General features: G+C 52.8%; 11 protein-coding genes across 11 annotated transcripts; 4 read left to right on the top strand and 7 right to left on the bottom strand.

The window, feature by feature from the left end:
* Positions 1-459: 459 nt before the first annotated feature.
* linB-1 (2,5-dichloro-2,5-cyclohexadiene-1,4-diol dehydrogenase) lies at positions 460-1423 on the top strand (the record flags this gene model as incomplete). The annotated part of the gene is made up of 4 exons (XM_032031885.1): positions 460-508; positions 561-707; positions 762-1349; positions 1407-1423. The coding sequence occupies 4 exons, from the start codon at positions 460-462 to the stop codon at positions 1421-1423; spliced, it is 801 nt and encodes a 266-aa protein (XP_031888619.1).
* Positions 1424-1696: 273 nt separating this feature from the next.
* Positions 1697-3772, bottom strand: moxY-6 (FAD-binding monooxygenase moxY; the record flags this gene model as incomplete). Its single annotated transcript, XM_032031886.1, has 8 exons — positions 1697-2130; positions 2191-2593; positions 2641-2738; positions 2802-2897; positions 2964-3121; positions 3170-3379; positions 3430-3507; positions 3555-3772. 8 exons carry the CDS (start codon positions 3770-3772, stop codon positions 1697-1699), a joined length of 1695 nt encoding a protein of 564 aa, XP_031889072.1.
* A 661-nt stretch (positions 3773-4433) lies between these two features.
* Positions 4434-5254, top strand: CGGC5_v002968 (4-formylbenzenesulfonate dehydrogenase TsaC1/TsaC2; the record flags this gene model as incomplete). Its single annotated transcript, XM_032031887.1, has 2 exons — positions 4434-5017; positions 5071-5254. The coding sequence occupies 2 exons, from the start codon at positions 4434-4436 to the stop codon at positions 5252-5254; spliced, it is 768 nt and encodes a 255-aa protein (XP_031889004.1).
* Positions 5255-5713: 459 nt separating this feature from the next.
* On the top strand, positions 5714-7038 carry Est1 (Versiconal hemiacetal acetate esterase; the record flags this gene model as incomplete). Its single annotated transcript, XM_032031888.1, has 7 exons — positions 5714-5782; positions 5833-6053; positions 6112-6219; positions 6284-6341; positions 6402-6479; positions 6532-6860; positions 6906-7038. The coding sequence occupies 7 exons, from the start codon at positions 5714-5716 to the stop codon at positions 7036-7038; spliced, it is 996 nt and encodes a 331-aa protein (XP_031889007.1).
* A 13-nt stretch (positions 7039-7051) lies between these two features.
* Positions 7052-8254, bottom strand: CGGC5_v002970 (uncharacterized protein; the record flags this gene model as incomplete). The annotated part of the gene is made up of 4 exons (XM_032031889.1): positions 7052-7650; positions 7711-7806; positions 7857-7999; positions 8061-8254. The coding sequence occupies 4 exons, from the start codon at positions 8252-8254 to the stop codon at positions 7052-7054; spliced, it is 1032 nt and encodes a 343-aa protein (XP_031889006.1).
* A 518-nt stretch (positions 8255-8772) lies between these two features.
* CGGC5_v002971 (uncharacterized protein) lies at positions 8773-9575 on the bottom strand (the record flags this gene model as incomplete). Its single annotated transcript, XM_032031890.1, has 4 exons — positions 8773-8813; positions 8864-9343; positions 9398-9464; positions 9522-9575. 4 exons carry the CDS (start codon positions 9573-9575, stop codon positions 8773-8775), a joined length of 642 nt encoding a protein of 213 aa, XP_031889013.1.
* Positions 9576-10415: 840 nt separating this feature from the next.
* On the bottom strand, positions 10416-12128 carry CGGC5_v002972 (Heterokaryon incompatibility protein 6, OR allele; the record flags this gene model as incomplete). Its single annotated transcript, XM_032031891.1, has 1 exon — positions 10416-12128. The coding sequence occupies one exon, from the start codon at positions 12126-12128 to the stop codon at positions 10416-10418; it is 1713 nt and encodes a 570-aa protein (XP_031889012.1).
* Positions 12129-13115: 987 nt separating this feature from the next.
* Positions 13116-13991, bottom strand: CGGC5_v002973 (uncharacterized protein; the record flags this gene model as incomplete). The annotated part of the gene is made up of 1 exon (XM_032031893.2): positions 13116-13991. One exon carries the CDS (start codon positions 13989-13991, stop codon positions 13116-13118), a length of 876 nt encoding a protein of 291 aa, XP_031888907.2.
* A 1670-nt stretch (positions 13992-15661) lies between these two features.
* On the bottom strand, positions 15662-16819 carry CGGC5_v002974 (uncharacterized protein; the record flags this gene model as incomplete). Its single annotated transcript, XM_066151054.1, has 3 exons — positions 15662-15815; positions 16013-16513; positions 16572-16819. The coding sequence occupies 3 exons, from the start codon at positions 16817-16819 to the stop codon at positions 15662-15664; spliced, it is 903 nt and encodes a 300-aa protein (XP_066009391.1).
* A 3913-nt stretch (positions 16820-20732) lies between these two features.
* On the top strand, positions 20733-24049 carry CGGC5_v002975 (Protein SYG1-like protein; the record flags this gene model as incomplete). The annotated part of the gene is made up of 5 exons (XM_032031895.1): positions 20733-20772; positions 20847-22696; positions 22753-22842; positions 22893-23187; positions 23241-24049. The coding sequence occupies 5 exons, from the start codon at positions 20733-20735 to the stop codon at positions 24047-24049; spliced, it is 3084 nt and encodes a 1027-aa protein (XP_031888909.1).
* Positions 24050-24255: 206 nt separating this feature from the next.
* Positions 24256-25947, bottom strand: APE1 (Vacuolar aminopeptidase 1; the record flags this gene model as incomplete). The annotated part of the gene is made up of 1 exon (XM_032031896.1): positions 24256-25947. The coding sequence occupies one exon, from the start codon at positions 25945-25947 to the stop codon at positions 24256-24258; it is 1692 nt and encodes a 563-aa protein (XP_031888910.1).
* Between the last annotated feature and the right edge of the window lie 604 nt (positions 25948-26551).

The following is a 26551-nucleotide window of genomic DNA, read 5'->3' on the forward strand; positions in this document are numbered from 1 at the left end:
GTAGCGGGCCCAGCTCAGTGACAGATCGAACTACATGGGTGCCGCTCAGGATGACGAGGAAATATCTGACTGTCCTAGTATCTCGCTTGTTTCGAGCCAATCACAAGCAGCCACTTATAACCACTAAATGCCAGAGTCGCATACCGGTATGTTTCACTGCATGTACGGCTTTCAAGGCAAAATCATGTTGATTAGCACGTGAGGCTTCTCAGATAATTCTTGTTTTCCGGGGATAGCCGCTGGGTTATGGAGGGGTCCAGTGAAGACCGGACACCCGGGGCCCTTCACCGCGGCTCTGGTGCGAGTTTCCGGGGTGTGTTCGGCATGAGAAGACATAGACCAAATTAGGTGACGAGATAATTCTTCGTTCTCCCTCAACTGCAACGTCTGCCGTCATCGATTCAGTGGTCCTCAGGCTCGTCTGATACTACCCAGCATATCCATTCAATTTCTCGCATCATGAGACTTAGTTTTCCCGGTGTGGCTGTTGTCACTGGCGCAGGATCAGGTAAACCCACACCCAGTCATGTAGTCTTGTGTTAAGCTAAAAGCCATTCAAGGGATTGGGCAAGCAACGGCGAGACTTTTTGCCAAGGAAGGGTGCAGACGCATTGCTATCGGCGACATCAAAAAACATCCAATCGAGGAGTTAAAAGCCGAGATTGAAGAAAAGTACTCTTCCACAAAAGTAGCAGCTTTTGAGCTTGGTCAGTTAACTTCACGGTGATAAGGCTTCTGGGGGAAGACACTCATGTGAGCAGATATTGGATCAGAGGAATCGGTGAACTCCATGATGCTATCAGCCGCTCGCGAGCTTGGTCGCATAGACTACGCTTGCAATGCCGCGGGAATTTTGCTTCCTGGTCCTACAGACGAAGTATCGGTTGCTTCTTTTGACCTTCAGCAGCGCGTGAATCTGAGGGGAACGTGGCTCTGCCAAAGAGCCCAGATCAAGCAGATGCTTCAGCAAGACCATATCAAAGCAGAGGATAGCAACTTTCCGGCTAGAGGATCAATCGCCAACGTCGCTTCTATGTGCGCCTTGATGGCCTATGACCATCTTCCTGCTTACACAGCTAGTAAGCACGCTATCCTGGGATTCACGAGGTCCGATGGCCTTCGCTATGCAAAGCATGGCATTCGGGTCAACGCCATCTGTCCTGGTGTTATTAGAACACTCATTCTAAGTGATGTCCCTGATAAAGATGTGGGTGTTGATGTCCAAGGGATGGTGAGTGGCATGGCGGCCGGAAGACTTGGAACTCCTGAGGAGGTTGCGGAGTGTCTCGTTTGGGTCACAAGCGGCAGAGCAAGCTTCGTGACTGCTAGCACTATCGCTCCGAATGGAGGTACGTTGCATGAGGTGAATTAAACGGCTTTTGACATAAAAACTGATGGATGTCCAGGTATGATTGGCGCTTGATGTTCCCTTGCGGTAATCATCAGATGTTGAATGAAGCAATTTTTGGAGTGGTACGGACCTTTGCGTAAATGAATGTAGGTGGTCAAAATGAATCTACGGGCTGAGAAACCTCTTTTGGAAATCGTGTCTTATCCATGGGTCTCCATGGTGTCTTTGAGTATTGTCCGATCTGTTCACAATGCACATGTCGAGCCCTTCCTGGGTTATTAAAGAGAACGCAATTAACATATGTTAACTCAAAGTCATTTGACTTCGATCTGTATAAAGTCCTTATCAATAGTCTTCGTATCCTTCTTCTGGCGCTTCGAAGTACCACGTCGTATCTTTCCCCGGACCCTCCTTGGTCGAAAATCCATTTCCAAGGTACTGAAACCGGTTCTCCGAGTGATATGTGTACTCCCAGTCCTCATAGCGCACATGACTCATCATATGGAACCAGTGAATGCGGCTTCCTGGGTGCAATGCAACTATTCTGCCATCCACAGTGCCTCTCTTGAACCAACTGCGACACGGGGTGGCCCATGCCGTCCTCTTCATGAACTCAGTGATGTGCTGATTGAAATCATCCACCGCTTTCGCAGAAGGGGACACAGCCTTGATGTTCTGGGATTGAATCTTCTTCATCATGTTGATGATGTATTTTGTTGCATGTTCGATTATCGGGAGAACCGAGCCGTGACCCACAGGTGCATTGGGACCAAGAAAGACTACCATTGTTAGTACTCAGTCACATATGACTAAACCGCCAATGGACACGGAAGGCTCACTAAAGTAATTTGGGAATCCAGGCACAGCAACGGAGAGATAAGCCTCAGGCACATCTTTCCACTTCTCGTCGATGCTTTCGCCATCTCTGCCAATCAGCTTGAAGCGCGGACAGAAGGAAAGGTCGAACCCAGTGGCGCAGATCAAAGCGTCAACTGGTATGATCTCGCCGTTTGTCAGCTGAATACCTTTGGAGACAATTTTCTCAATATCTTTCGTCACGACACGAACGTTGTCCTTCGTGAGAGCTTCGAGATACCCGTTTCCAGGCGTGGGACGACGGCACCCGACCGCAAAATTCTTGGGCATGAGGTAGTTGAGGATGTCTTCGTTCTTAAGCTTGACTCTCATCTCATTGCTCGAATATTCTCTGGCTTCCTTCTGATCGGCGCTGTCTGCGATGACCTGAAGTTTCATGAGAATTGCGTCGTTCAAAGATTCAGATTGCTTACAAAACGGAACCTAGAGTTCAGTTCTCCCTCAATCTCCTTACGGTACTTCATGTAGGCGTCTGGGTTTTCTTTGAAGTTGGTCTTTTGCTCTTCCGTAACTAAAGTTGAAATCTTAGCAGTCTGAAAAAACACAGTTTAAATAAAACTTTGAGATTGCTCACAAGAGAAGTTCGCGCCGCCTGGGCCGGCATGGCTTTGGGCAAACCCTGCTGTGATCCATGTAGGAGACCGAATGAATGTGACCAATGATTTTACAACTGCACAGAAAGGAATGTTAGAATGCGAGTCGATCGTTCGTTTAAAAATCGGCATCTCGGGCTTACGAGGTTGCAGCGTTGCGACAATTTGGATACCTGAAGATCCAGTACCCAGAACAGCCACTGTCTTCTCAGCAACCTGGTATTCAGGGTCCCAGGTTGCACTGTGAAAGAGATCGCCCTTGAAAGAATGAAGGCCCGGTATGTCGGGCCACTTCCAATTGCTATAATTGTTAGCAAGTGTCATCTTTCCGTTTGAATGGAAGGCTCACTTCAAGACTCCAGTGCCGTTGATTAGGACATGGCCCCAATCGTGAACCGTGTTTCCCGTACTAAGGTCTAGACACTCCACGTTCCAAACTCCAGATGCTTCATCCCAACCGGCAGAAGTCAACTTATGGCTGAGTTTGATGTACTTATAGAGCTCGTATTTCTGTGCGATGCCCCTGAAGTACTCCAGGATCTCATCCCACTCAGAGTAACTGGAAGATATGAGCAATTGTGGCAGTCCAGGCTAAGAGCCTTATCTTACTACTGAGTCCAGTCTGGATTGGGCTCCCACGAGAATTGGTAATTGTGAGAAGGGATGTCGCATGCGCACCCGGGATATCTGATATGTCTCAGCAGTTGTCAAGTCTTTCAGACTTGGTCAATCACCTGTTTTCAAACCAGGTCCCTCCAACATCTGAGTTCTTCTCATAGATCGTCAACTCGAAGTTTTCCATATGCAAGTCCATGTGCCGTGCCAGGTTCAGGCCACTGGCTCCAGCACCAACCATCAACACACGGAGTTTCCGCGCAGTCCCCAGAGGGGACTCTTTCACAACGTAGTCGCTGGCCGCGGTACGAGCTGCGGCTCTCCCATTCGCGTCCATGTTGAGATATTAGGGTTCGTGAGTGAACGGACAGATTTGATAATGTTAGCTATGTCGAGTTTCGCCGGAAGTAATGAAATGGGGCTCACTAAGTACCACAAAAACAACGAAGTGCAATTTCTGAAAAAGTTGAAATCGCTTGAAATCGCTCTCAACAAAGAGACGTACAACAGTTCGCGTTGATACAAGTATTGATGTAACTTTGCGGCAATAACCTTTCCTCAGCGCCGTTCGCGCGACAGCAAATAGCGGATGCTGCACGAGGCCAGTGCTCAATTGCACTCGTCAATGAATCTTCCGCTGACGTCGGCTACTGATGCTGTGCCTCCATTCCAACCAAGGGATCCAATAGAATTATTGCTTGTATAATGGCGGATATACTTTGCCGGTGCTGCACAGAAGGCAGTATGGTATGACGTATTGACCCCTCATGTGTCATATGGTCAACATGATTGGCATCGGAGAAACCAAAGACTCATATCCGACGTCCTTTCAGTACATGGCACAGCAGGAAACATGTGATGAACTGCTTCGTCTAGATATTGCAGGGGTTGTGATCTGTTGAGCATGAACGACTTTTAGAATCCGCACAGTCACTCTTGACTTTTGCCCCGTCTCAATATTCTTCAGCATTCTTCAGAATTCTTCACCGTTCTTCAACATGTCTCACCCTGGACGACTTGAGGGTAAGGTGGCCATTGTGACCGGGGGCGGGGCCGGATTTGGAGTCGGCATTGTCAACAAGTTCACTTTTGAGGGAGCCAAAGTACTCATCTTTGATATCAACGAAGATGATGCGAAGAAGACCGCAGCTCTGCAGCCTGAAGGCTCCGCAGTGGCTATGAGAGGTGATGTCTCCATGGAAGCGGATTGGAAAGCTGCGTTGGGCCTTGCGGTGGACACCTTTGGCAAGTTAGACATCATCGTCAACAATGCTGGGGTTGTTTACAACGCGTGTTCAAGCATCGAGACGACCGAGGCCGACTACGATCGAGTCATGAGGGTCAACCTCAAGTCCCTCTACTGGAGTTCCAATGTGGTCATTCCACACTTCTTGGCTGAGAAGAAGGGTGGAATATTTATCAATATCTCTAGCATGGCGTCAGTCCGACCCCGACCAACACTTGTGTGGTACGGGGCCAGTAAGGGAGGTCTTACCAACGCAACCAAAGGCCTAGCGATTGAGTGGGCGAAGCACAATATCCGCTTCAATGTTATCCATCCCGTCGCAGGGGAGACCTCCATGTTAGTCGAGAGATACTCCGATATCCATCTGAAGCTGATGACATGTTCACTAGGGTCCCATTCTTTCTCGGCGGACATGATTCTCAGGAGGGCCGAGACAGATTCATCAACACTATTCCTCTCGGGCGGTTCGCTCAACCTACAGACATCGGGAACGCGGTTGCATTCCTAGCCAGCGATGAAGCATCCATGATCACAGGGGCATCTCTAGACGTCGATGGTGGCAGAGGAATTTAGCAGTCGGAGACCGCGGAAGCCCCGCAAAGTGTGATTTGAACCAAATCGGGCAGCTCTCTTAGCATCCAGTTCAGTTTTAGTGCTTATCCTCAGTTCATCAACCACCCCCGTCGATAACGAGGCGGTGTATAGCATTCAGCAAGTGTCCATTGATATGTCCAATCCAGCCCGAAAGAAGCCCGCGCCAAGGTTTCTGTGTATCACCGTCTCACCACGGGTGTAAGCAATGACCAATGTGATGTTGCACAGCACGGTCCGGAAACCCGTTTCCGGTCAGAAGTCCTCCTTTCCCCGCTACACATCATGGAACTTTGGTAATGGCCTGTAGTTGCAGACCTGGTCTCAGTGATATAATTCATCATCGCCGTCTTGAAGCGAAAGACCGGGTCGCTTCTAGTCTGCCAGCCACGCCATCATTCTGTCACTTGTGATCTCTATTAAATCCGACTAGTTAAAGCCATGGGTGATCTGGAGTCTAGCCAGTCTCAGCACCAACATCTCGGCGTCCCTGATCCGGAATGGACTGCTGTAAGAAATCCGAATATTGATTCTTTGGAAGGGGTCTGACGTCTTCAAAGTTCTACGAGAAGAATGCTGCGAGAGTGCCCCATCTAGTGGGCTCACCGCAGCATCTCCGGGATGTCATGGCAGAGCTCAAAGTTTACGCTACTGCAATGGCTCCGCAGTTCACGGGATTGACAACCAAAGACATTCAAGTGAAGGTCTCGGACGGGGTTGACATACCTTGCCGGATCTATACGCCAATCGGGGCACAGACTCCAGCCCCGGGCCTTTTGTAGTAAGTTCGCCCAGTACGTAGGAGAGGACGTTCGCTGTAAATCTCACCTGACTACCAGCATACATGGCGGAGGTTGGACGCTCGGTGATCTCGAGGGCGAAGATATCGCTTGCAAAGCGATTTGCGAGTACACCAAAGTCGTCGTCGTATCTATGGACTATCGGCTGTAAGCATCAAATACTCACGCTCAGACAACTGGGATTGAAACAAGTAGACTGACCAGCCCTCAGGGCTCCTGAGAACCCATTCCCAAGAGGCTTGGAAGATTGCTGGGATACTTTGCTTTGGGTAAGATCCACTTACTTCGAGACATGCATGAGAGATGAATTGACAAGGAGTCTCGCCTAGACGCTGGAGAATTCTTCGACACTGGGTATAGATCCAAACTGTGTCATGGTCAGCGGTTCCAGCTCCGGAGGAAACTCTGTAAGTTCTCCAGGGACTTTTAATTGAGGAAAATTAATCCGAACAAATCTAGACTGCCGTCATCGCCCATAGGGCTCGAGATAAAGGGATTGCATTGAAGGGTCAAATTCTGAGGATCCCTGCAACTTGCCACATCGATTGCTATCCACCTGAGCTCAAGCTTTGCAGCATGGAAGAGCTCAAAGATGCACCCCTCCTCTCGAAGCGCTCTATGGAGACATTCTATGGATACTACAACCCGCCAGATCCATCCAGTCCAGAGGTGTCCCCTCTTCTTAATCAGAACTTTAAAGGTTTGGCACCGGCCTATCTTCAAGTCGCGGGTATGGATCCGCTGAGGGATGAAGGATTGGCCTACGCTGCCAAGCTCAAAGATGCAGGGTGAGATGAGATCCGAACTTATCTGTTCACAACTGACCTTTCCAGTGTGCCGACAAAGGTCGACATCTACCCCGGCTTGCCCCACGCTTTTGGCTATTTCCCAGAGCTGTCGGCAACACCCAAGTTTTCTATCGATGTCATCACGGCCGTCGTTCAATTGATCGGGGGGAATCTGTGAGCTTGCTATGTACCTAGAAGATCGCTAGTGCGTTCGGCGGGCTAGCTACGCCCCCAGCAACATTCAATGGGCAGCTTGTCACAAAAAAGCTCCAACGACCGTGTTTCTTGCACTGATCAGCTAGCTCTTCGAGATCCCACAGTTCTCCCAGCGGTGTTCCCCATAAAGCCAGAGCATTGTCATGGATTCCTAACTGTTTGTCAGAGAAGAGGTGCAGCATCGGAGGGTAAAGGTTATGCTCACTGTACGGGCCTTCCGCTGGCCAAGCCTCGAAAGCCATGTTGTCGCCAACCAAAGCAGAGAAGTGATGATCCCACAGCCACTTGATACTCTCCGCGGTACCCTCAACTCCTACATAGTTGTGGTTTGTCTTACATCCCGCCACTCTTTCATCCGAGGTAGATTCGTTGTACCACTTGATCCACCCAGTTCTGACCATGAGAATGTCGCCGACGCTGAGCTTCAAGCCCTCTTCCTCCGCAATTGCTTCCAGGTCTAAGTGACTAATACAGTGCTTGCTGGCCGCACTGTACTCGATACCTCTTTTCTCAGCCCATGCAACGTAGTCAAGAAGCACACCCCTGCCGACAACACCGCCTCGTTTCGACCATTCTGCATGTCAAAATGAACTTCATGAAACGTGAGATCATTGTGTGGCGAAGATTATCATACCTTGAATGCCGTTGCGTAGATTAGGCCTTTCCCCGCTGATCTCATCATGAGTCAAGCCGTTGTAGTACTTCCCCGAGTCCTGGTGGGCCCAATGTCCTACCGACGTTTAATGGGTATGAGGTTAATAGACTTATGTCCTTACTTACGGAGTCCGTCCCACTGGCTGCTTGTCTGTGTATTGATGCAAATTTCGTCATCGTGTCCCACCAGGGCAGGCTTCAGATCCAAGAAACGGTGCTTGATCTTGGTCCGATTGTGACCTGGGTCCTCAATCCGTTCCAGGGGCCAGCTTGCAAATCCTTAAGTTAGCTACTGCTGGCTTTAAACAGAATGAGGACCATCTTACTCACTTCAGTGAAACTGAAACACCGGTCTGAATCTCTTTCCTGGCCTCGAGTGTGTTGGATGGGGTTAGAAGGTTAAGAGTCCCAACTTGATCAGCTTTGTCATCCTTGTCCCACAGGCCCCAGGCGCAGCCGTGTGGCATGCCATCGACGGGAGGGATATTTTCGTAGGTGGGGAGCGAATGGCTAGACATGTTCATAGTTTCAAGGTAGTTCGAACTACGTGAATCTCGTCCCATCATCTAAAAAATAAAGCAACACCTCGCTTATGTATTTTATTCTCGATCTTGTTACAAGGGTCTTTACGGTCCGTGACGGGCCTCCGCGTGAACACGGGCTGATACATGCATGGCGTTCGTTGTTGATGGGCAACACAACCAGATTGATATCACTATTGGACCGAGGAGTCTTTTTCCGACGATAGCCGAATTGCCAGGCACTGTTTCTCGGATGCAGCAATTTTTGAGGCTGCACGAAAGCGATCGGCTGAGTCTTCCGGGCGGCACATTGAAATCCGGATAACGAGGCGACGCACGAAACAGGGGACAAATGACTCAATGTCTACTAATTACTGCTCAATACTGACCTATTAGCGGCTATGTAATTTTTGAGATGATGTGAGCGTGTCACTGTCTGTTCTACGCGGTGATAGACGCCTCTTTCTAATCTCAATTTCATCGCACCGGTGCTAAGTCACCCAGGCCCTACCGGGAAAGATTCAGAACATAGCAAGCGCATTCGATGGACTACCGACCGAGCCTTGGGAATGTTAGCCATTTTATAAATCATCTGATATCACAAGTGCTTACCCTTGATGTTATTCGGCGTGCTCGCAAAGAAGAAGGCGTACTGCCCGCGTTGCTGGCAAACTTCGGCCAACCTCTCCAAGTCCCAAAGTTCCCCAATGGGTACACCCCATTTTGGCAAGAGATTGACGTGATGATTCCACTCTTTGTTTTGTGGCCAAACCTCAAATGCAGGGGAGTCCGATGCCACAACACTGAAGTAGTTGTCGTGAAGGAAGTCGGCAACATCAGGGTGTTGATCGACACCCACAAAGGTATGACTATAGGCTGGAACCTCGGTCAACTTGACTCTTTCCTCTTGAGTCATCTTGTTGTATGTGTCGATCCAACCAGTACGAATGATCAGGATGTCACCGTACTCAAACTGGGTTCCTTGGGCCATAGCGCAAGCTTTGAGGTCTTTGGCAGAAATCGGATGGCGAGAGTTCACATCGTACGACTCCTTAGCATAACTCCAGTAATCAAGAAGTACACCTCTTCCGACTGCATAGGTCTTAGTGATCTTTCCAGTGACAGGGTCTTAAGCTGGAAGCATACCAATACCCTGGGCGGCCCAGGCCTGTACTCCGCATTTGGTGGTCTTTTCGAGCTGCTCAGGTGTCGTCTTGGAGACAGAATTTCAGCAAAGCTACGTGTATAAGTTTCTAGAAAAATCACCCACGTTGTTGTAAAACACCCAACCTCCTTCATGGGGTACACTGACCTGTCCGGTCATTGCTGTCAGTTGATGCAGTCTTTCCTTCAGCTTTGGATGGACTATTATCTAACGTGTCGAAATCCATCCCACTTTTGAGTGTTCCATTAGCAAATGGTTTCCCATTTTTAAGAGGGCACGGTGCTTACCTGAGAGCCACTTTGTGAGTTCATTTTCAGAATTTCATCGTTGCCTGCCGGTCCAAGAGGCTTGATTTGATGCAGCAATGGCTCTCGGCCAAACATGGGTGGAAACGGCAATTCAGCAGACCAACTATGTGCGATTAGGTAATTGACCTTGTTTCAATTGTCAGAGCTTACTTCAAGCCAATGGTAATACCATCTTTGATCAGACTTGCTGCTGCCGCCTTGCGCCTTGAGGTGAGAAGATTCAATCGGCCCAACTATGCAGTGTCAACCTTAGCTAGGCGCCCTTCAACACTTGTAGATGGCGGAAGTATTGACCTCATCATTTTCGCCCCAGAACCATGCCGAATCTTGAGGCGTCCCTGGAACTTGCGGGAGCTGAGATCTTGCAGGCAAGCTATCCGAGTCCGGGTCGTATTTCATTTCGACGTGTCCGAAGTCGGGAAAAGAATTCTTGAGAACGGCTAACGAATGGGTCACAGATAGAATGACATATATTTAAAAATGTCAACTATTCTACCGAGTTGAAGGTTCCGGAAAAGACTTCCGCTCTTTTTGATGGGTCCTTGAGCCGTGCTAAGTACACAATGACAATGCTCCAATTGGCTCCTGGAACCTGGAAATACCTGATGCAATTCCAACCAGCAAGCCAGACAACTATGTTTAATGCTACATGTAGTTTCCTAAATAATTTTGGCTTTCTGCAGTTCCTCTATCAATGAATCCAGATGAACCGGCTTTCGATACCGCGTTCATAAGCCTCGCCGTCCATAATGCCGTGCACGTAGCTGTAGCCCACAAAATCGTACCCGAGGTCATTGTCAATCGGCTTAGGTCCGCCTCGCGGTCTCACTTTGAATGGTACGCTGCCTCCGTTGAATACCCATACTTCGTCGCCAGCTTGTGTTTCAAGATGTCCCCGTCCGATAAGCCCGGACTTTGTTGTAAAGTACACTGAGTTCTTTACCGTCATCAAGATTTGGTCGTGAATCCATTCCTCCCCTGTTCTGTTGCGTACATATTCCATAGCCTGGTGGGCGTCTGCTGCGGATGCGCGCTGAACGGGGTCTCCGACAGCATCTCTAACAAGATCGTTGGTGATGAGCCTCCCAAAGGCTTCTTCGTCGGGTCCCGTACTCTTCCATCTTTGCAAGGTTTCAGCTAGCAACTCGTATGATGCGCGTTTACCAATGAGAATTAATCCAGGTTCGACTCTCTCAATTGTGTCGACAAAAACGCCCGTGAGACCTAACATGCCTTTTTGGTGCTGGAATTCCATGCGACGACCACCATCCGCACGGAAATGCATTGAATCGTATGTGTGATGCCAATGTTCTATCTCGTGTATAGGCACTCCCACCAAGTCGATCGCCCACCTGGCCAAATTAGGAGTTGCCCTGACTGGCTTAAGACGAGGGTTTCCAACAAGTGGCCGAAGGCTCTGCTCGTCAGTAATGAGGTCAAGCATTAGGTTCTCGTAAATCTCGGCTACTGGGATCTCATAATCGCAGCTTTCGACTCTGGGCAGCGTTCTGGATGGAAATAGTCCGAGAAGGGCATAGACCTTGTCTCGAGGATCGTGGGCTTGCCGGCCCCGCCATTGCTGCATAGCTGACGACGGCTTGCAGTCATATTTACAGCCGTTCAACCAAACCAGAACCGCAACAAGACCGGCTATGGGGCCCTCGGCAAATCCATACCCACAGACTCTGAACACGTCTTGCGGTATCTCAGTTGTGTAAGTCTTGGTTGCTTGAATCAACGTGCTCCAAGGAATTGACTGTGGTCCCCAGAGTAAGACGGCTTCGTTCGGGAGAACTGCCTCTTGAACCGTCCATATGCGAGAAAACCAAGAACCTGGGCCGGCCATCAAGTGCATCAATGCCGATATCGGCCCCTTGAATGCCGCTTCGGAAGCCATGCACTGAGGGGCGGGGGTATCAGTAGTGCCACCCTCCGCCATGTACTTGAGAAATTCGAACAGTGATTCCACATGAGCCGGATCCATTTCCTGAGGAATTTCGCCTGCCCAAAGCAGACCTTGACGGCATCGAGAATAGATTTGCCGCATCAGTGGAACGATAGTCGCCTTTTCCGCGTTATCCTTCTGGTTGATGCAGATTTGGTCGGCCCAAACGGTCCTCGTTTTGTTTGTTAATCGAAGCTGTGACAGAACTGCGTGAAGATTTTGGGTCGTGCTGAAAGCCTGTCCTGAAACATCAATCTGCATCTCATTATCCGAGTCCTGACTTCCCCAGATGTACGAGATGGCTTCGTAGTCGGGCGGGTCGGATAATGCTGCAACGCGAAGCTGACATCGAATATGAGGGTTTGTGCCGGGCTCCTGAGGGGCGGGTAGGATGTCCAGGAGACGAAACTGACCATCTCTCACAGGAGTACTGCTGAAAAGCTTTTCTTGAGGGTTCATGTTTACTCTGCCTAGAAGCCTCTGAGGCTGTTTCGCCGGCCAATTTAACAATAAACGATGAACCTGGCTGTGCGGCCATGACCGAAAGACTGCAGCAATGCAAACGGAAAACCAAAAGCTCTTCAAAAAAGACAAATTAGATGGATTTGCAATTCAAATCTAGGAAACGGCACGCTGTACGAAGAGGAGCAAACGAGTTGGATCAAAGAGGGAGGGCATTGGCTGGACGAAGTACCGAACCCCATGAGCAGATAACAGGTCGGGTTGAAGAAGTACTCTTTGAGTCGAACACCAAGGATCCAAGGCTTCTGACTCGCTCTGGGGCGTAGTGCTGTCCTTTCGTCTACTTGCCTGCAAATAAGATCATGGTATTTATTATGTTGAAGTGGCCCGCAACATACCAAAGTTCCAAAAGCGGTGAATATTTTCTTGTTCCACACTTAAATATGATCACGAGTCACCTATTAACCCAAGAGAGTGATACCCCGCTATTTTTGTTGCTAGCCTCAGCTCCATTTTCAATCATTGATACGGATTCTACCGGTGAACATGTCAAATAGAGCCTCGAACCAAACATCAGAAAGCTCCGTCAAGAGAAAGCCAACACGAAGATCGTTGCAATAGAACGAATATTAGAGTACCGCCCCACAGGTTTGTGTGATCTAGCTAACCTGCCATCTGAGCGTCTTGAAAAACAGTGAGCGTCCATCGCATTCCTCATGAATAGATCTATCAATTGAATAACATAAATAGCAGGCTGATCCAAAGGGGCCTAGTCAGAACATAGGCGATGAGAAACATAATGATCGCTGAACTATTGAGAAAGCCTGACATGAAGTTTCCTCGTTGTCTAATCACCATTTTAACTACTTCCCGGGTTCGAATCGAGATCGTATACCTGCTGTCTGCCAATTTCAATGCGTCAAAATCATCACAGTTATCTGGAAAACATACTTTGAAAGACGAAATCATGTTATTGACTCGCACTCAATGTATTTTGATGAACCGGCCCTCGATGCCCTCTGGATATGCCTCGCCGTCCATGATCCCATGAACGTATGAGTGCCCCACAAAGTCGTACTCAACTGGATCTTCGGTCTCCCGCGGTCGGACTATGAACGGAACACGACCGCCGTTGAAGACCCAAACTTCGTCACCAGCTTTGACGTCAAGATGCCCTCGTCCAATCAAACCACTCTTCGTTGTGAAGAAAGCCTGATTTCTCACCGTTGTCACGATTGCCAAACGCACATACTGGTCGCGCCTGTTACGCAGGAGGTTGAGAACGCGTCTGACGTCTGCTTCTGTAGCACGCTTGTCAGGGTGCACATCTTCGTACTTACTCATGTCGTTGATGATAAGCCTACAGAACGCTTGTTCTTCTGCTTTGTCTTCCCATTGTTGGAGAGTGCTGAACAGAAGATCATCTGGAACGTCTCTAGTTGTTACTCGCATGCCGGCTCCAACCCAATCGACCGTATCAACCAAGATACCCTTAAGATACAACACGTTCTTTTCGGACTGGAATTCGAGTTTCCGTTCCCTGTCAGCTCGAAAGCGATTCGACTCATCATTGAGATGGAAAACCTCTGTGCCGTATACGGGACTTTGTCTGATATCAAGTGTCCATCTCGGCATTCCGTTAGGAACTGGTCGTCCTTCCCAACGAAGATCTCCGATGAGAGGCAGAAGGCTCTGGTATTTTTCGATCAAATCTAAGGTCATATCTCTGTAGACCTCTGCTTCCGATAAGGTGTAGTCGCACCGCTCAGATCGTGGCAGTGTACCGGGGTTGAACAGTCCGATCAGCGCATACACCTTGTCTCTGGGATCTGTAGCTTGTCGGCCCCGCCACTTCCACATGTTTTGAAGAGGATCAGGGCTCCGCTTTGCATTATTGAGCCATACCACGACCGCCATGAATGAGAGAAGTTGGTCCCCAAATTCTTGAGACAGTCGGTTCACGGCTGCTTGCACACTTTCAAACCGGCGCCAGACGTGAGTTGCTTGGCACAATGGTTGCCATTCCGTGACCAGTGGTCCCCAGGTCAAGACAGCATGGCGAGGAAGAGCTGCTTCTTGCACAGTCCATATTCGACTCAACCAAGCGTTGTTATCATCCAATAAGAACTTCATTGCCCTCATAGGGCCTGCCAAACTTTCGCGCGAGGCCAAGATTTTCGCTGTATCGTTCTTGATCAAATGACGACGGCCAGGAGGAACTGCCGCTTCTTTTTGCGCAATTGATGCCGAATATGAGAAAAGCTCGAAGAGGGATTTTGCGTGAGTCAGGCCGACATCAGAAGGAATCTCCCCCATCCATAGCAGGCACCGCCAGCTCTGGGAGTAAACCTGTCGCATCATGGGGACAATGCTTGACTTTTCGGTCATGTCGGCTTGATTAATACAGATCTAGTCGGCCCAGACAGTTCTTCGTTTCTCTGGTAGTCGGAATTGGACGATTGCAGCATAGAGGTTCCTTGTTGTTTTGAACCTTTGGCCCGAAACGTCGATAACGACCTCATTCTCAGGCCCTTGGCTTCCCCAGACATACGAGATCGCCTCATACTTTGGAGGATGATACAAGGACGCAATGCGGAGCTCGCATCGAATGGGGCCACTTTCCTCGACCTCGTGAACTGGGACTGGGAGTATGTCCAAAAGACGAAACTGGCCATTGATGACCGGGTATTGTTGGAAGAGTGATTCATGCGAACTCATGGCGATTTGAAACGCTGAGGTAGCTAATTGATTGTGGTAGCTCACATTTCAGGAGCTTCGAGTGGAATCAGAAAATGAAGTAGAGCAAGGTTCGTGTTCCAATTAAGGCCTGACTGCCAGCAGAAACGCGAAGTCAACCATCAGAGAGACGGGGGAAATTAGGCAGTCAGGCAAAGTGCCTTGCTGACTTCGTCCGGAACGTGCGGGAATTGATAGGAGTGATTGGACACTTTGACTTCTGCCCGTGTGGCACAGGCGGCGATAATCACTTTTCATCTGTACGTAGAAAGGTGGTGTTCCTCCTTTCGGGACCCAATGTAACCGACATCAGGCATTTCTGATTCCTTTGACACGCAGCCCAGCCTCATTGCTGGATCAAAAAAGGACCGCGAGGGATGAATGACTGTGGGTGCTGCTTGATGAGAAATCGACATGGTTGGAGCCTTGGGTAGCTGGTTCCCACCGGATGGGCAACATGTTTCGACAACAGAGAAGATCATGAAAAGGCAGCGAGGAAGTTCAAACCAGCTCACGGCTGGGACTATAATTGATCCACTCACTTACGCACTTCTCTGCTCAAGACTTTATCCTTCCAAGTTGTGATGAGGCTGTCATCACGCGGGTCTAAGTACGCTTCGCTGTCTCGCAGAGGTAGACTGCCCAGAAGAAAGAATCTAGCGAACGTAGAAATCCTCGATTGTAGACCAATGAGACCAGATGACGTCTCTGATAACGACTTTCGCCAAGATATGATATCTTCGCTCCCCTCTACCAACATGTTCCTGCCCCTCTACAATCTGTTTTCCCATAGGTCAGAGTGATCTTTCCAGGCAAATGGTAAGCTCCATACAAAAAGTCTCCAATGGCACAACACTCTTGATATTGCCCGAAAAGGAATATTCGGTGAAAGGCATCTGTTTGGCATCTGAGAACTGGACACAACATCGGTTGATTGCCGGTTGATTGCTGGGTATTGTTAGAAAGAAATATGAGAACTGCCGACTGGCCCGTCGACGAATCTGTGTTTATGACTGACGCAAGTCATGATTCAGTAATACGAGTTATCATGAATCCCCCTCCCATACAACAAAATATCCTCAAAAGGATTCCCCGCCTTCAACACCCTCACCCTCGGCCTCCCCAGATCCCCCCGACTAACATACCCACAACTCGTCTCATTAAACCTCTGCCGCCCCCTCGCAACGACCCTAAACTTCGGCACAATCGCCTCTCTCCGCTCCACCCTCCCCCACCCTCCGCCGCCCGCGCACGCATTCTGCTCCTGTACCTCCACCTCGCCCCACGCCCAGAACCCGTCCTCCGCGTCGCACGGGAAGTCAATCGTCAGCTTCGGCGCGATCTCCGCGGGTATGCCCGTGTACAGCTCGCGGAACTCGGTCAGCAGCCGGCGCGTGAGCGGGCACTCGGCGTCGAGCCACACGTAGACTTTGGTGGCCTTGGTCTCTTTGGCCGCGAGCGTGTGCCAGATGCTGCCGCCGTTGAGGTACAGCCAGTTGCCGCTGTCCTCGCGCAGGGAGATGTTGATCATGCGGGCGGAGGAGACGTAGCGCGGCCGCGGGTATTTGAGGAGGCGCTGGAGGGTGTGGCCGTTTGTGATGTTTAGGATTCGGGATTCGCGGAAGGAGTCTATGCTTTCGTCGTATCTGGTGGTAGATAATCAGTGGTTGTTCAGAGTGATTTGGGGGGAAGGCTGCGACGTACACCCTCTTGCAAGATACCAAAAGCGACATGAAAGCTTGGTTCTGCCCCGCGTTTAGGTCAACCTTCCTCCCTTCCTTGATATCCTCCCACAACTCTTCACATCTCCAGTGATTACACCACGGCGACTGCATCCTCAAGAACCACTCCGGGTGCCATTGTACCTGCGGGGCCTTTTTAAAGTCCCTCGCGAGGCCCAGCTGCCTCTCATCCGGCGCCTCGTGATCCGTCACACACGGCGAGTATCTCATGTTCCCATCCTCAAGGAACGCGTGCCGTTCGACGCCGCACGCCACCCAGAACTCTTTGTATATCTGCTCGCGGATCTCGGGCGGTAGCCGTCGGAAAAGATGTGATTGGCCCTGGGGGTAGGCCTGCCGCCTCAGTTCTGGGTCTTTGATTCTCGGGGTTTCTTCGGGGGTGGTATCGGTGTGGTTGGGCTTTTGTTTACATGTCTTTTCGTCCTTTTGTGGTGTAGTCCTCTTCCATAGAGATGTGGTTTTAAAAGAAAACTTGAATGATTTTGCGGATGTTTTGCTGAGGGCCAGGAAGTCGTCGTGGCGATCACTCCTTGCGGAAAATACTTTCTTGAAACCGCCTAGACATGATTTTGATGCCCGGCGGAGGAGTCTTCGATGGCCCATGGACGGGCCGGGATGAGTTTCCATATCAGGGCCGCACTTCTGACCCGAAGGCCGATGAGAATGCGGAAGATAGTGAGCACACGGTGTGAAGTTGGCGGGAAGGATCAAACAGGACGTAAGTTTCCGTCAACAGATGAATCCAGCGGGATGGTTCTTTAGTCAGAGAAGAGGGAACAGAAACCGGCAGGCACTGGGAGAAAGAAAGAAGAAGGGAAGAAGGGCAGGCAAGCAGGGGTGGTCTCAGAGGCAGGGGGTGCAGAGGTTGCGAGAACCGATATATATGAATGTTTGCTTCACAGTGTCTCGGATACCTGCTCTGTCCTCGAGGGAAAGGCTCCAAGCAACCAATCAAGGCTGTATATCGTTCCACCGTCCCGAGAATCTGGTAAAAGGACTTTTTGTTCAACCAACCAGTTTCGCAGGTGAGCCAACCGAGTTGCGAGATCATTCAATACAAGCACAGCGCCCACTTTGTATACATACGTGGGGAGGGGGCAAAAAGGCGCGGCAAGGATCGAGACCACAAAAAAGTGGTGTTGGTGTTGGTGGCTCTCGCCTGCCCAGGATGAGAGCGAGCATCACATCTCCACCCTGTGTAACGGGGGGAGCAAACACGCATTTTGTTGCCTGGTTTTGGCCCAGAAGGATGGGCGGCGCATGGGGTCATGTTTTTTTGTTGTTCCATATTGGGGAGGGTGGTTGTCGACGTGAATGTGACATGTTCATATTTGCTTTCCGGAAGCAGGAAAAAGCAAAGAAAACGGGCACTGTGAACGTCGCAGCGGAACGGGATGGGCGTCACAGTACTTGTACCCCCTTGTCGAGTCCACAGGGCGGACGGGCGCGAAAGGGAGAGGCGGCCGGCCGTGGAACACTTTGCGGGATCGTTTCCCGTGGTGAGACAGAGATCATCTGTGGTGGTTCCTCGTGAACTCGTGGCTTTTGGGTGTGTCACTCGGGTAGTGCCAAAGTGCATCATCGGAGGCGGACGACTACTCCTGTAAACCACCCACAAAAAAGTGAAGACCCTGGACCTTCCTTCTGCTCCACCAACATGTGCCAGGGGATACGACGCAGCACCAACAGCTCCAACAGAGGATGAGCCGATCAAGCTGCTAGGCGCTGAGAACTGAGCCGTCACTTCCCGCTTAGATTTTGAGGTGGGCGATGATCTGTCCGGTTGCGTTGGTCCAAAATGACTGAAATGACGCTGCGGACCCGAGTGTGATGAATATCAGTTAGCTGGGTGTTGCACTTCAGTGAGGAATGTATGAGCCGCTCAACACGGATATGTCTCAGTCCGGGCTTCGCAATTCCCGCGACATGGCCAGCAACCATGCATCCCGTAGCGAGCAAATCAACCACAACCCCCAAGACCTGAGCGTTTTCCCATCTAGGCATTCCAGTCGTTGAGTTGGACGTGGAACCTGTCAGACTGCAGCATAGCAGGCAGCGAGATGATCCCAACGGCCGCCGGGAGCGCACCAACACGCAAATGTCAAACTGTCACGGCCACTCTGCTGCGCGTCCGCGGCACAGCGGTGCTGGCGTGAGATGGGCCGCCCAAGACGCTACCTGGCTGTCATCGTCAACCTAGCCAGAGCTCCGCAGGCAGAAAAGCGGCGAGAGGCGATTGGCTGATCTACGGGGAACGACGGCGTTCTTTTCTCCTCATCTGGACCCCCTTCTCTCCCTCTCTCCACGCATCGCGGGCTGCGGGACCGTTGTCGATAAGGCCTGGCCGCGAACTAGGCGCGCTAAGTGCCTAGTTCCCGGGGAACGGCGGTCGCTGCGCCGGCCGTCCGACGGGGCTGCCGGATGGGGTGAGGTGCATTTCCCCATTTGAACGAATCAATCCGTGAGAAGCATTCTCCGCCCGGCTGCGTCGACAAGCGGAGGGTTCAGTTGGAATGCGATGCAAGAGTGGTTCAGTTGCCGGACAGCAAAGGCCGAGAGGCAGAGATGTGACGGGCGAATCCCGTGTACCTGTTTTTGTCTTTGTGAAATGTCCGAGGGAGGCAGAATCTTGATCTAGTATTGTTGGAACTTGTGCAGAGCAATGCAAGCCTCGGTTTTTTTCGGCCGCATCGTCCTGGGCGGGCAGGTGATGGGGTTCGCCTCTCTCGTGAGCAAATGTGGATTGATACCCATGAAAGAGGCAAGGATGCTGCGTTGGGGAGACGGGGTCGATTTGCCTCTCGCACCAACGGCACCTTGTCGTTCCTTCGAAGCCATTCCCGCAGCGGCAGCTGGACGTCGATGCAGTATCCGCAGCGCGTACTATGCAGTAGTAGGTGTCAGTGTGAATACGGTTATGGATATGCATGTGTGCATGAGGCCATTCAGAATCCAGATCTCGCGGCCAGAGTTTGCGACCCGGTCCATGGATGGCCGAGGGAGAGAGATTCTTGTCGTTTTGTTGGTGGCGGTTGTCGTTGGTGATGTGAAGTGGGTGCTCGACAAGCGGCACAGTCACATTAGACGAGCTCGCCCATCCCTGACAAGATTCGACCAAGATGTGACCTTATAGTCTATACCGATAACTGACAGCAGAAACTGGCATCTGAAGGGAGAGATCTGGGAAACAGAGTTGGACCCTGTGAACTCTGTCCAGAGTTTATCGGTTGGGCGTGCCGGGTGGCGTTCGGTGCCTCGTGCTTGTGATGGCTCGCGGACGCAGCCGTGAGGTAATTCGCACTAAGCAGGAACTTTCCTGGGCGGCGAAAGAAGGCAAATAGAACGATGGTGGTTTGACAGGTGGTGAAACTCAATCTGGAGAGATTTAGGCGCGGCCGACAGGGAATTTGCAAAAAGAAACATCGCGAAATTCACAACGTCGCCCAAAAAGAAAGTTGTCGATGATGGAAGGAGCGACACATGCAAGCCCAGGCTGACATAATCCCATCTGCGCAAGCGCTCTGACCTCCCCTGGCTTTCCCGCTTTTCGGCAAGCTCGAGGGGCCACCGGGACTAGACCGCTAACGAAGCGCTGAAGCAGTGGACTTGACCAGGATATCGCGAGTTTCCAGCGATTGCCGCCGCTAGCCATAGGGCAGAGGGAGTGCTAAAGACAGGCGCTGCCATTGGCGATGCCGGTTGCCGACAGACTTCTGTTGGGGGAGGAAACAGCCAGGTTCAGGGCATCAGATCAAAGGAAACACTGAACTGATAAGGTACGCGATAAAGCATCGGGAGCAAATGAAAAAAACCAGACGAAAGAAAAGGCGGGGCGCCTGGTCCGTGGCAGAAGCTTGGCGAAGGGAGGCGAACGGCTCGTCCATGCGCTGCTACCTCTAGAAAAAAACAACAATCTCCCACGCGAGACCGACGACGAGGACGAAGAGCCAAGCCTCGGATCGACTCCTGTCTGGTCTGATCAGTCAACAGTCGTCGCAATTGACTCGTCCCGTCATACCTTTCGTCCACACGACTGCAACCTTGAGAGCCAACCCCTCCGTTTCATGGCGTTTACTGCCCCAGCAGTGCTTCGCTGTGCCGCGCATAAGGGCGCCACTACGTCATGAAGTTCGCAAAGGAACTCGAGCAGGACCTAGTGCCAGGTGCGAAAGCCTCCCCCATGCGCCTGTCTCTGGCGATTGTCTTGCGATTTGCTAATGCAGTGTCCCTTGAACAGAATGGCGCGTCAAATATCTCGATTACAAGGCCGGCAAGAAGCTCGTTAAGAAAGTGTCTCGCGCCATCAATCGTGCCAATGGTAGTCCGCAAGGGAACTCGGGCAAGCTCAACAACCGCGGAACATCCAACTTCTTCAATAGCGACAATGCGAGAGAAACGAATCCCGACGAGAGAACATCGCTGCGGGAAGGCTCTGCTCCGGTCGGCTCTGCCCGACAGAAGCCCATGACGCCCGCGCGAGCGATCCCTGCGAACCACGAACACCAGACCCTGACGAGTGGCTCGAATGATATGCAATATGGCAGCTTCGTGCATACGCCGCCCCAGCACGAGGGAGCTCCCCTCGATCGGCGGCCGACCTTCGAGCTTCCTGACCCTGCGATGAGGGTGCCTTCCCGAACGACGGACCAGGGTGCTGAAGGGGCTCATGCGCAGGAAAGCCCAATGGCCAGACAGGCTCTACAGCGCAGCGCATCCATGATGACGGATCCACGAAGCAACCAGCCCTCTGCGCCTGAACAGACGCACTCCCCTTCGTCAATGAGGCTCCCTCACTCCGCCACCATCGGGTCTGTAAGTGGCTCGCCAAGACGCGGCTTGAGAAGGTGGTTTACGGGGTCTTCACCCCTCAATCGGGTTGGAACGAACCCCGAATACGGTATGCAGGCACTGGCAATGGAGCCCGGGGGAATCGAAAAGGCAGAATTCGAAAATTTCCTAGACGATCAGCTTAACACGGTGGAAAAGTTCTACAAGGAGAAGGAGGACGAGGCTGGACAGCGCCTCAAGGTGCTTAAGGAGCAGCTTCACGAAATGAGAAACCGACGAACCCAGGAGCTCAACGCTCAAAAGCAACAGGCCGAGATGGAGTTCATGCACGGCCACCACGGACATGGCGACGGTGCGAAGAACGGTCCACTTGGCTGGATTGATCCGGTTAGGTCTAAGATCTTCAGACCAGGACCCAACTCCAAGAACTTGTCAAAAATGGCTCGCACCCCAGTCATGCGTCCTAGAGAGGGCCAAGACGCGAGGATGGACTACATCCGTCGACCACCAGAGCATGAGGTTCCCTACCGGTCCGCGAAGCGCAAGTTGAAGCTTGCCCTCCAGGAATTTTACCGTGGCCTGGAACTCCTCAAGTCCTACGCCATCCTCAACCGGACTGCGTTCCGCAAGCTGAATAAGAAGTACGACAAGGCCATCAATGCCCGCCCTCAGTACCGTTATATGACCGAGAAGGTGAACAAGTCGTGGTTCGTCAACAGCGACGCCCTAGATGGACATATCAAGGCCGTCGAGGACCTATACGCCCGCTACTTTGAGCGCGGCAACCACAAAATCGCTGCGGGTAAGCTGCGAAGCATGGCTCGTAAACCTAGAGACGAGTCTGGCAGCGCCTTTAGGTGCGGTATTCTCCTCGGGACTGGTGCTGTCTTTGGCATCCAAGGCGCCATCTTGGGTGTCCAGCTCTTGTGGGACCATGACGCCCACGTCCGCGAGCAGACGAGCTACCTGTTGCAGATTTACGGCGGTTACTTCTTCATGCTCCTGCTGTTCTGCATGTTCTGCATCAACTGTGCCATATGGACCAGGAACAAGATCAACTATCCCTTCATCTTCGAATTCGATACACGCAACAACCTCGACTGGCGGCAGCTAGCCGAGTTTCCAAGCCTATTTACGTTCATTTTCGGCCTCTTCCTGTGGCTGAACTTTAGCTCCTACGGTTCGGACGAGGTGTACGAGTACTATCCTGTCGCTCTCATCTTCGTATCAGCCCTTATCATTTTCCTTCCCCTCCCTGTTCTCAAAGCTAGGAGTCGAAAATGGTTCGCATATTCTCATGTAAGTCAGCTGCTTGTTAAAATGATTGTATTGCGCCATCTAACAACACTCGACAGTGGCGTCTCTTGCTCGCTGGTCTTTACCCAGTCGAGTTTCGAGACTTTTTCCTCGGCGACATCTACTGCTCTCTGACCTACGCCATGTGTGTAAGTGTACCTCAATGTCTCCCTACCGTGGCATATCTGACTGTTCATAGAACGTCGAGCTTTTCTTCTGCGTCTATGCCAATGCATGGGACAACCCAGTCCAGTGTAATTCGAACCATTCCCGTCTTCTAGGCTTCCTAGGTGCACTTCCCCCGATCTGGCGCTTCCTCCAATGCCTGCGCCGATACAGAGACACCCGCAACATCTTCCCGCACCTCATCAACGGCGGAAAGTACACAATGTCCATCCTCGCCGCAATGTCTCTCTCAATGTACCGCATCAACAACACCAGAGGCAACCTGGCCATGTTCATTACCTTTTCCACAGTCAACGCCATCTACACATGTAGGTACTTGCCACCAGGTTCTCTCAGTCCAGCAACTAACAGTCACCCTCAGCAATCTGGGACATCTTCATGGACTTTTCCTTATTGGACCCCAACCCCAAGAAAAAGCTTAACGGCAAGCCCGACGAGAAGCCCAGCAAATTGCCCGTCCTCCGTCAAACCAGAGCCCTCAAGAAGACGTGGCCCTACTACTTCATCGCCATCGTCGACCCCATCCTCCGCTGGGCCTGGATCTTCTACGCAATCTTCACCCACGACACCCAGCACTCCACCATCGTCTCCTTCCTCGTCGCCCTCGCAGAGGTCTCCCGCCGCGGCATGTGGACCCTTTTCCGCGTCGAGAACGAGCACTGCGCAAACGTTACAGCGCGCAAGGCCTCCCGCGACGTGCCCCTTCCCTACCCGACGGAGTCTCCCTCGCGCTCGCCGACCATCAGCGATGCCGGCAAGGACGGCGCCGTGCTTGAGACGACGGGCACCGCAGACGCACCGGGCACCGCAGACGCACCGGGCACCGCAGGCGCCAGCGGGGCTACCACGTCGTCGTCGCGTCGCATGGAGGAGGGCACCGTTAGACGGCGCAAGTCCAGCGTCGCGATGCCGCCGCCGCAAAGGACGTTCACCACGATATTGGCCGAGGCGCATCGGCAGGACTTTGAGAAGAGGAAGAAGCCTATTGAAGAGGTCGAGCCGCAGTTGGAGGAGGCCGGGGGCATGGCCAGCGACGATGGGTCCGGCAGTGATGACGACGATGACGATGATGGGGATAGATCTGATGCGGCGTCTGAGGCGGACTCGATGGAGATTAGAGAGGCACGGGAGCTGGGTGACAACGCACGGCAGGGAACCAGGCGGGCTTAATAGTAATTATAAGGCTTTAATATCTGCCACGATAATGAGACATCTTTCTTGACAATTGCTTTGAATTACATCCATAGTGATGCGTCTTGTGCTAGTACATAATTCTACAAGCCGTTTCATAAATCATGCTCTGTCCTCGTCTACTCTTTACGCCGCGCTGGAACTCTTACTTCTATACGCCTGTCCTATCTAGCAGCTGGCGCCTCTCAGTGCCACTCGCCGTCAATCTTCTCCCAGTGGTCCAGGAATCCCTTGAAGAACTTGACGCCCAGACCAGGGTCCAGCGCACCGGTCGTCGCGCGGATGGAGTGCATGCTCAGCTGCGGCAGGCCGGCGTCGGCCGCCTTGACGCCCATGGCGCTGCTCAGCGCGGGGCCGACGGTGCCGCCGCTGCGGGTGTCGTTGCGGATCTGGAAGGTCTGGGTGGGCGCGTCGGCGAGCTCGCCGACGCGCTGGAGGATGGCGGTGGAGACGGCGTCGGTGGTCATGTGGCCGTTGCTGTCGCCGCAGATGGCGATGCCGACGTTGAGGCGGGGGACGTGGTCGTCGAGGTAGTAGCCGAGGAAGTTGGGGTTGCCGGCGTGGGTGACGTCTGCGGAGACGAGGAAGGAGGAGGCGTAGGTCTGGCCGAGGGTGTTGGAGCCGAAGGGGACGTCGGCGGCGGCGGAGAGCGATTCGACGGCGCGCTCGATTGTGAGGGGTAGGAAGTTGGAGCGGGCGCCCTGGCGGAGGAGGGAGCCGATCTCCTCGTCGTCGAAGAGGGCGACGAGCTTGATGACGCCGTCGGAGGGGGAGGATTCGGCGGCGAGGAGGCCGGTGAAGGCGGCCCAGGAGCAGAGCTTGTCGTCGATGCGGCCGCCGAAGATGAACTCACGGTCGAGGCCGCCGGTCTGGGCGGGCTGGGAGTCGTAGAGCTCGAGCTCCCAGTTGACGATCTGGGTCGGGGAGGCGAGGCCGAGCTCCGAGGAGATGAGCTTGACGAGCTTCGGGGGCTGGGTGTTGACGAAGGAGCCCTTGGGGCCGAGGGGCTCGATGGGAGCGGCGTCGGAGGAGCTCTCGAGGCCGATGATGGGCACAGCCTGGGTCTCGGGGTTGTTCTGGCCCATCATGCCGACGCCAAAGTGCGGCGCGAGGGTGGGGATGCGGGCGATGGGCCAGTCGAGGCGGACGAGCTTGGTGGTGGTCTTGTTGGACTCGTCGCGGACGATGACGCGGCCGCCGATGGAGAGGTCGCGGTCCCACCAGGTCTGGTTGAGGGCGCCGGCGTAGGGGGCGACGCCGAGCTGGAGGTAGCCGGCGCGGGTGGGCTTGGTCGAGACGGGCTTGAGCTTGGCGGTGAGAGCGTCGATGTGGCCAGCGATCATGGCGACGCCGTTGCCGGGCTTGTAGGCCTCGCCGACGGTGAAGGCGATGAGGCCGGAGCCGTTCTTGGTGGTCCAGTACTTGCCGCCGGGCTGGAGCTTCCAGCTGTCGCGGGCGGGCAGCTCGGTGAAGCCGGCGGCGGCGAGCTTGGTCTTGAAGTAGGAGACGGCGTGGAAGATTGTGGGGTTCTCGGTGAGGAAGTCGACGAAGGGCTGGGTGTAGGCTTCGGGCTTGGCCGCGGCGACGGCGCAGAGCTTGCATGCGGCCGGGGAGGCGGCGCGGGAGGTCTGCTTCACCTCGCTGTAGCGGAGGGCGTTCCAGCAGGACTCGCAGACGGGGTTGCAGGCGGCGGGGCGGCCTTCCATGTCGGCGAGGAGGAAGGGCTTGGACGCCGTGACGGGGATGGTTGTCGAGGCGGCCATCGAGGGCGCGGGCGATTGCGAGCGGGAGAGGGCTTCGGCGGCTTCCATTGCTTGCAGGCGGAGAGAGAGGGAGGACACGCGGGTGCGGAGAGAGTCGGGGGTGTGTTTGGTCATGGTTGGAGGGTTGTTGTTGGTGTTATCGCGAGGGAGGGCGTTGTGGTGTTTTGGTGGTGTTTTGATGCAATGCACACGTGCACCAGCAATTGAACAAGTCAGCGGTGTGATTGCGCGAGATGCAATATGCGGTGAGCTTGCTGGAGACGGTATGCCTGTGGAGGAAGAAGAGCGCGAGCCGAGGAACGAGGAGTGGTGGACGTGGGCGAGGATGAAGCCAGCTGGAGCTTTGGAATCGGATGTGCGAGCCGCCGGAAGCTTCAACGCAACAGACACCCAAATCGGGGGGGAGAGCACGACTCGCCGATTGACTCAAGCCGATACGGGCCCGGCTGCCCACCTCAGCTCCACCTGCTTGTATTGACCGAGCAAGCTCGTTATCTTATCGCGTTCATGGTTGCCATGGTGGTGGCTGGTAATAGTGTCGCTGCGTCGCGCCGGGGCTCGGGAGGGGGTCACTTGACCATATTCAGAAGGTCACAAGCGCTCAGGATGGCCGAAGGAGGCGGAGGAGCGAGACATTTGTCTGTGGTGCCTTGCGCCAAATAAGCTGCCGTGATTTGGTGGACGATGGTGTCATTTGGAATGTTCACGCGACGGATTG

This window comes from Colletotrichum fructicola (assembly GCF_000319635.2).
Source record: "Colletotrichum fructicola Nara gc5 chromosome Unknown KSG_Nara_v1_contig02, whole genome shotgun sequence".
In the NCBI taxonomy this organism is placed as follows: Eukaryota; Fungi; Ascomycota; class Sordariomycetes; order Glomerellales; family Glomerellaceae; genus Colletotrichum; species Colletotrichum fructicola.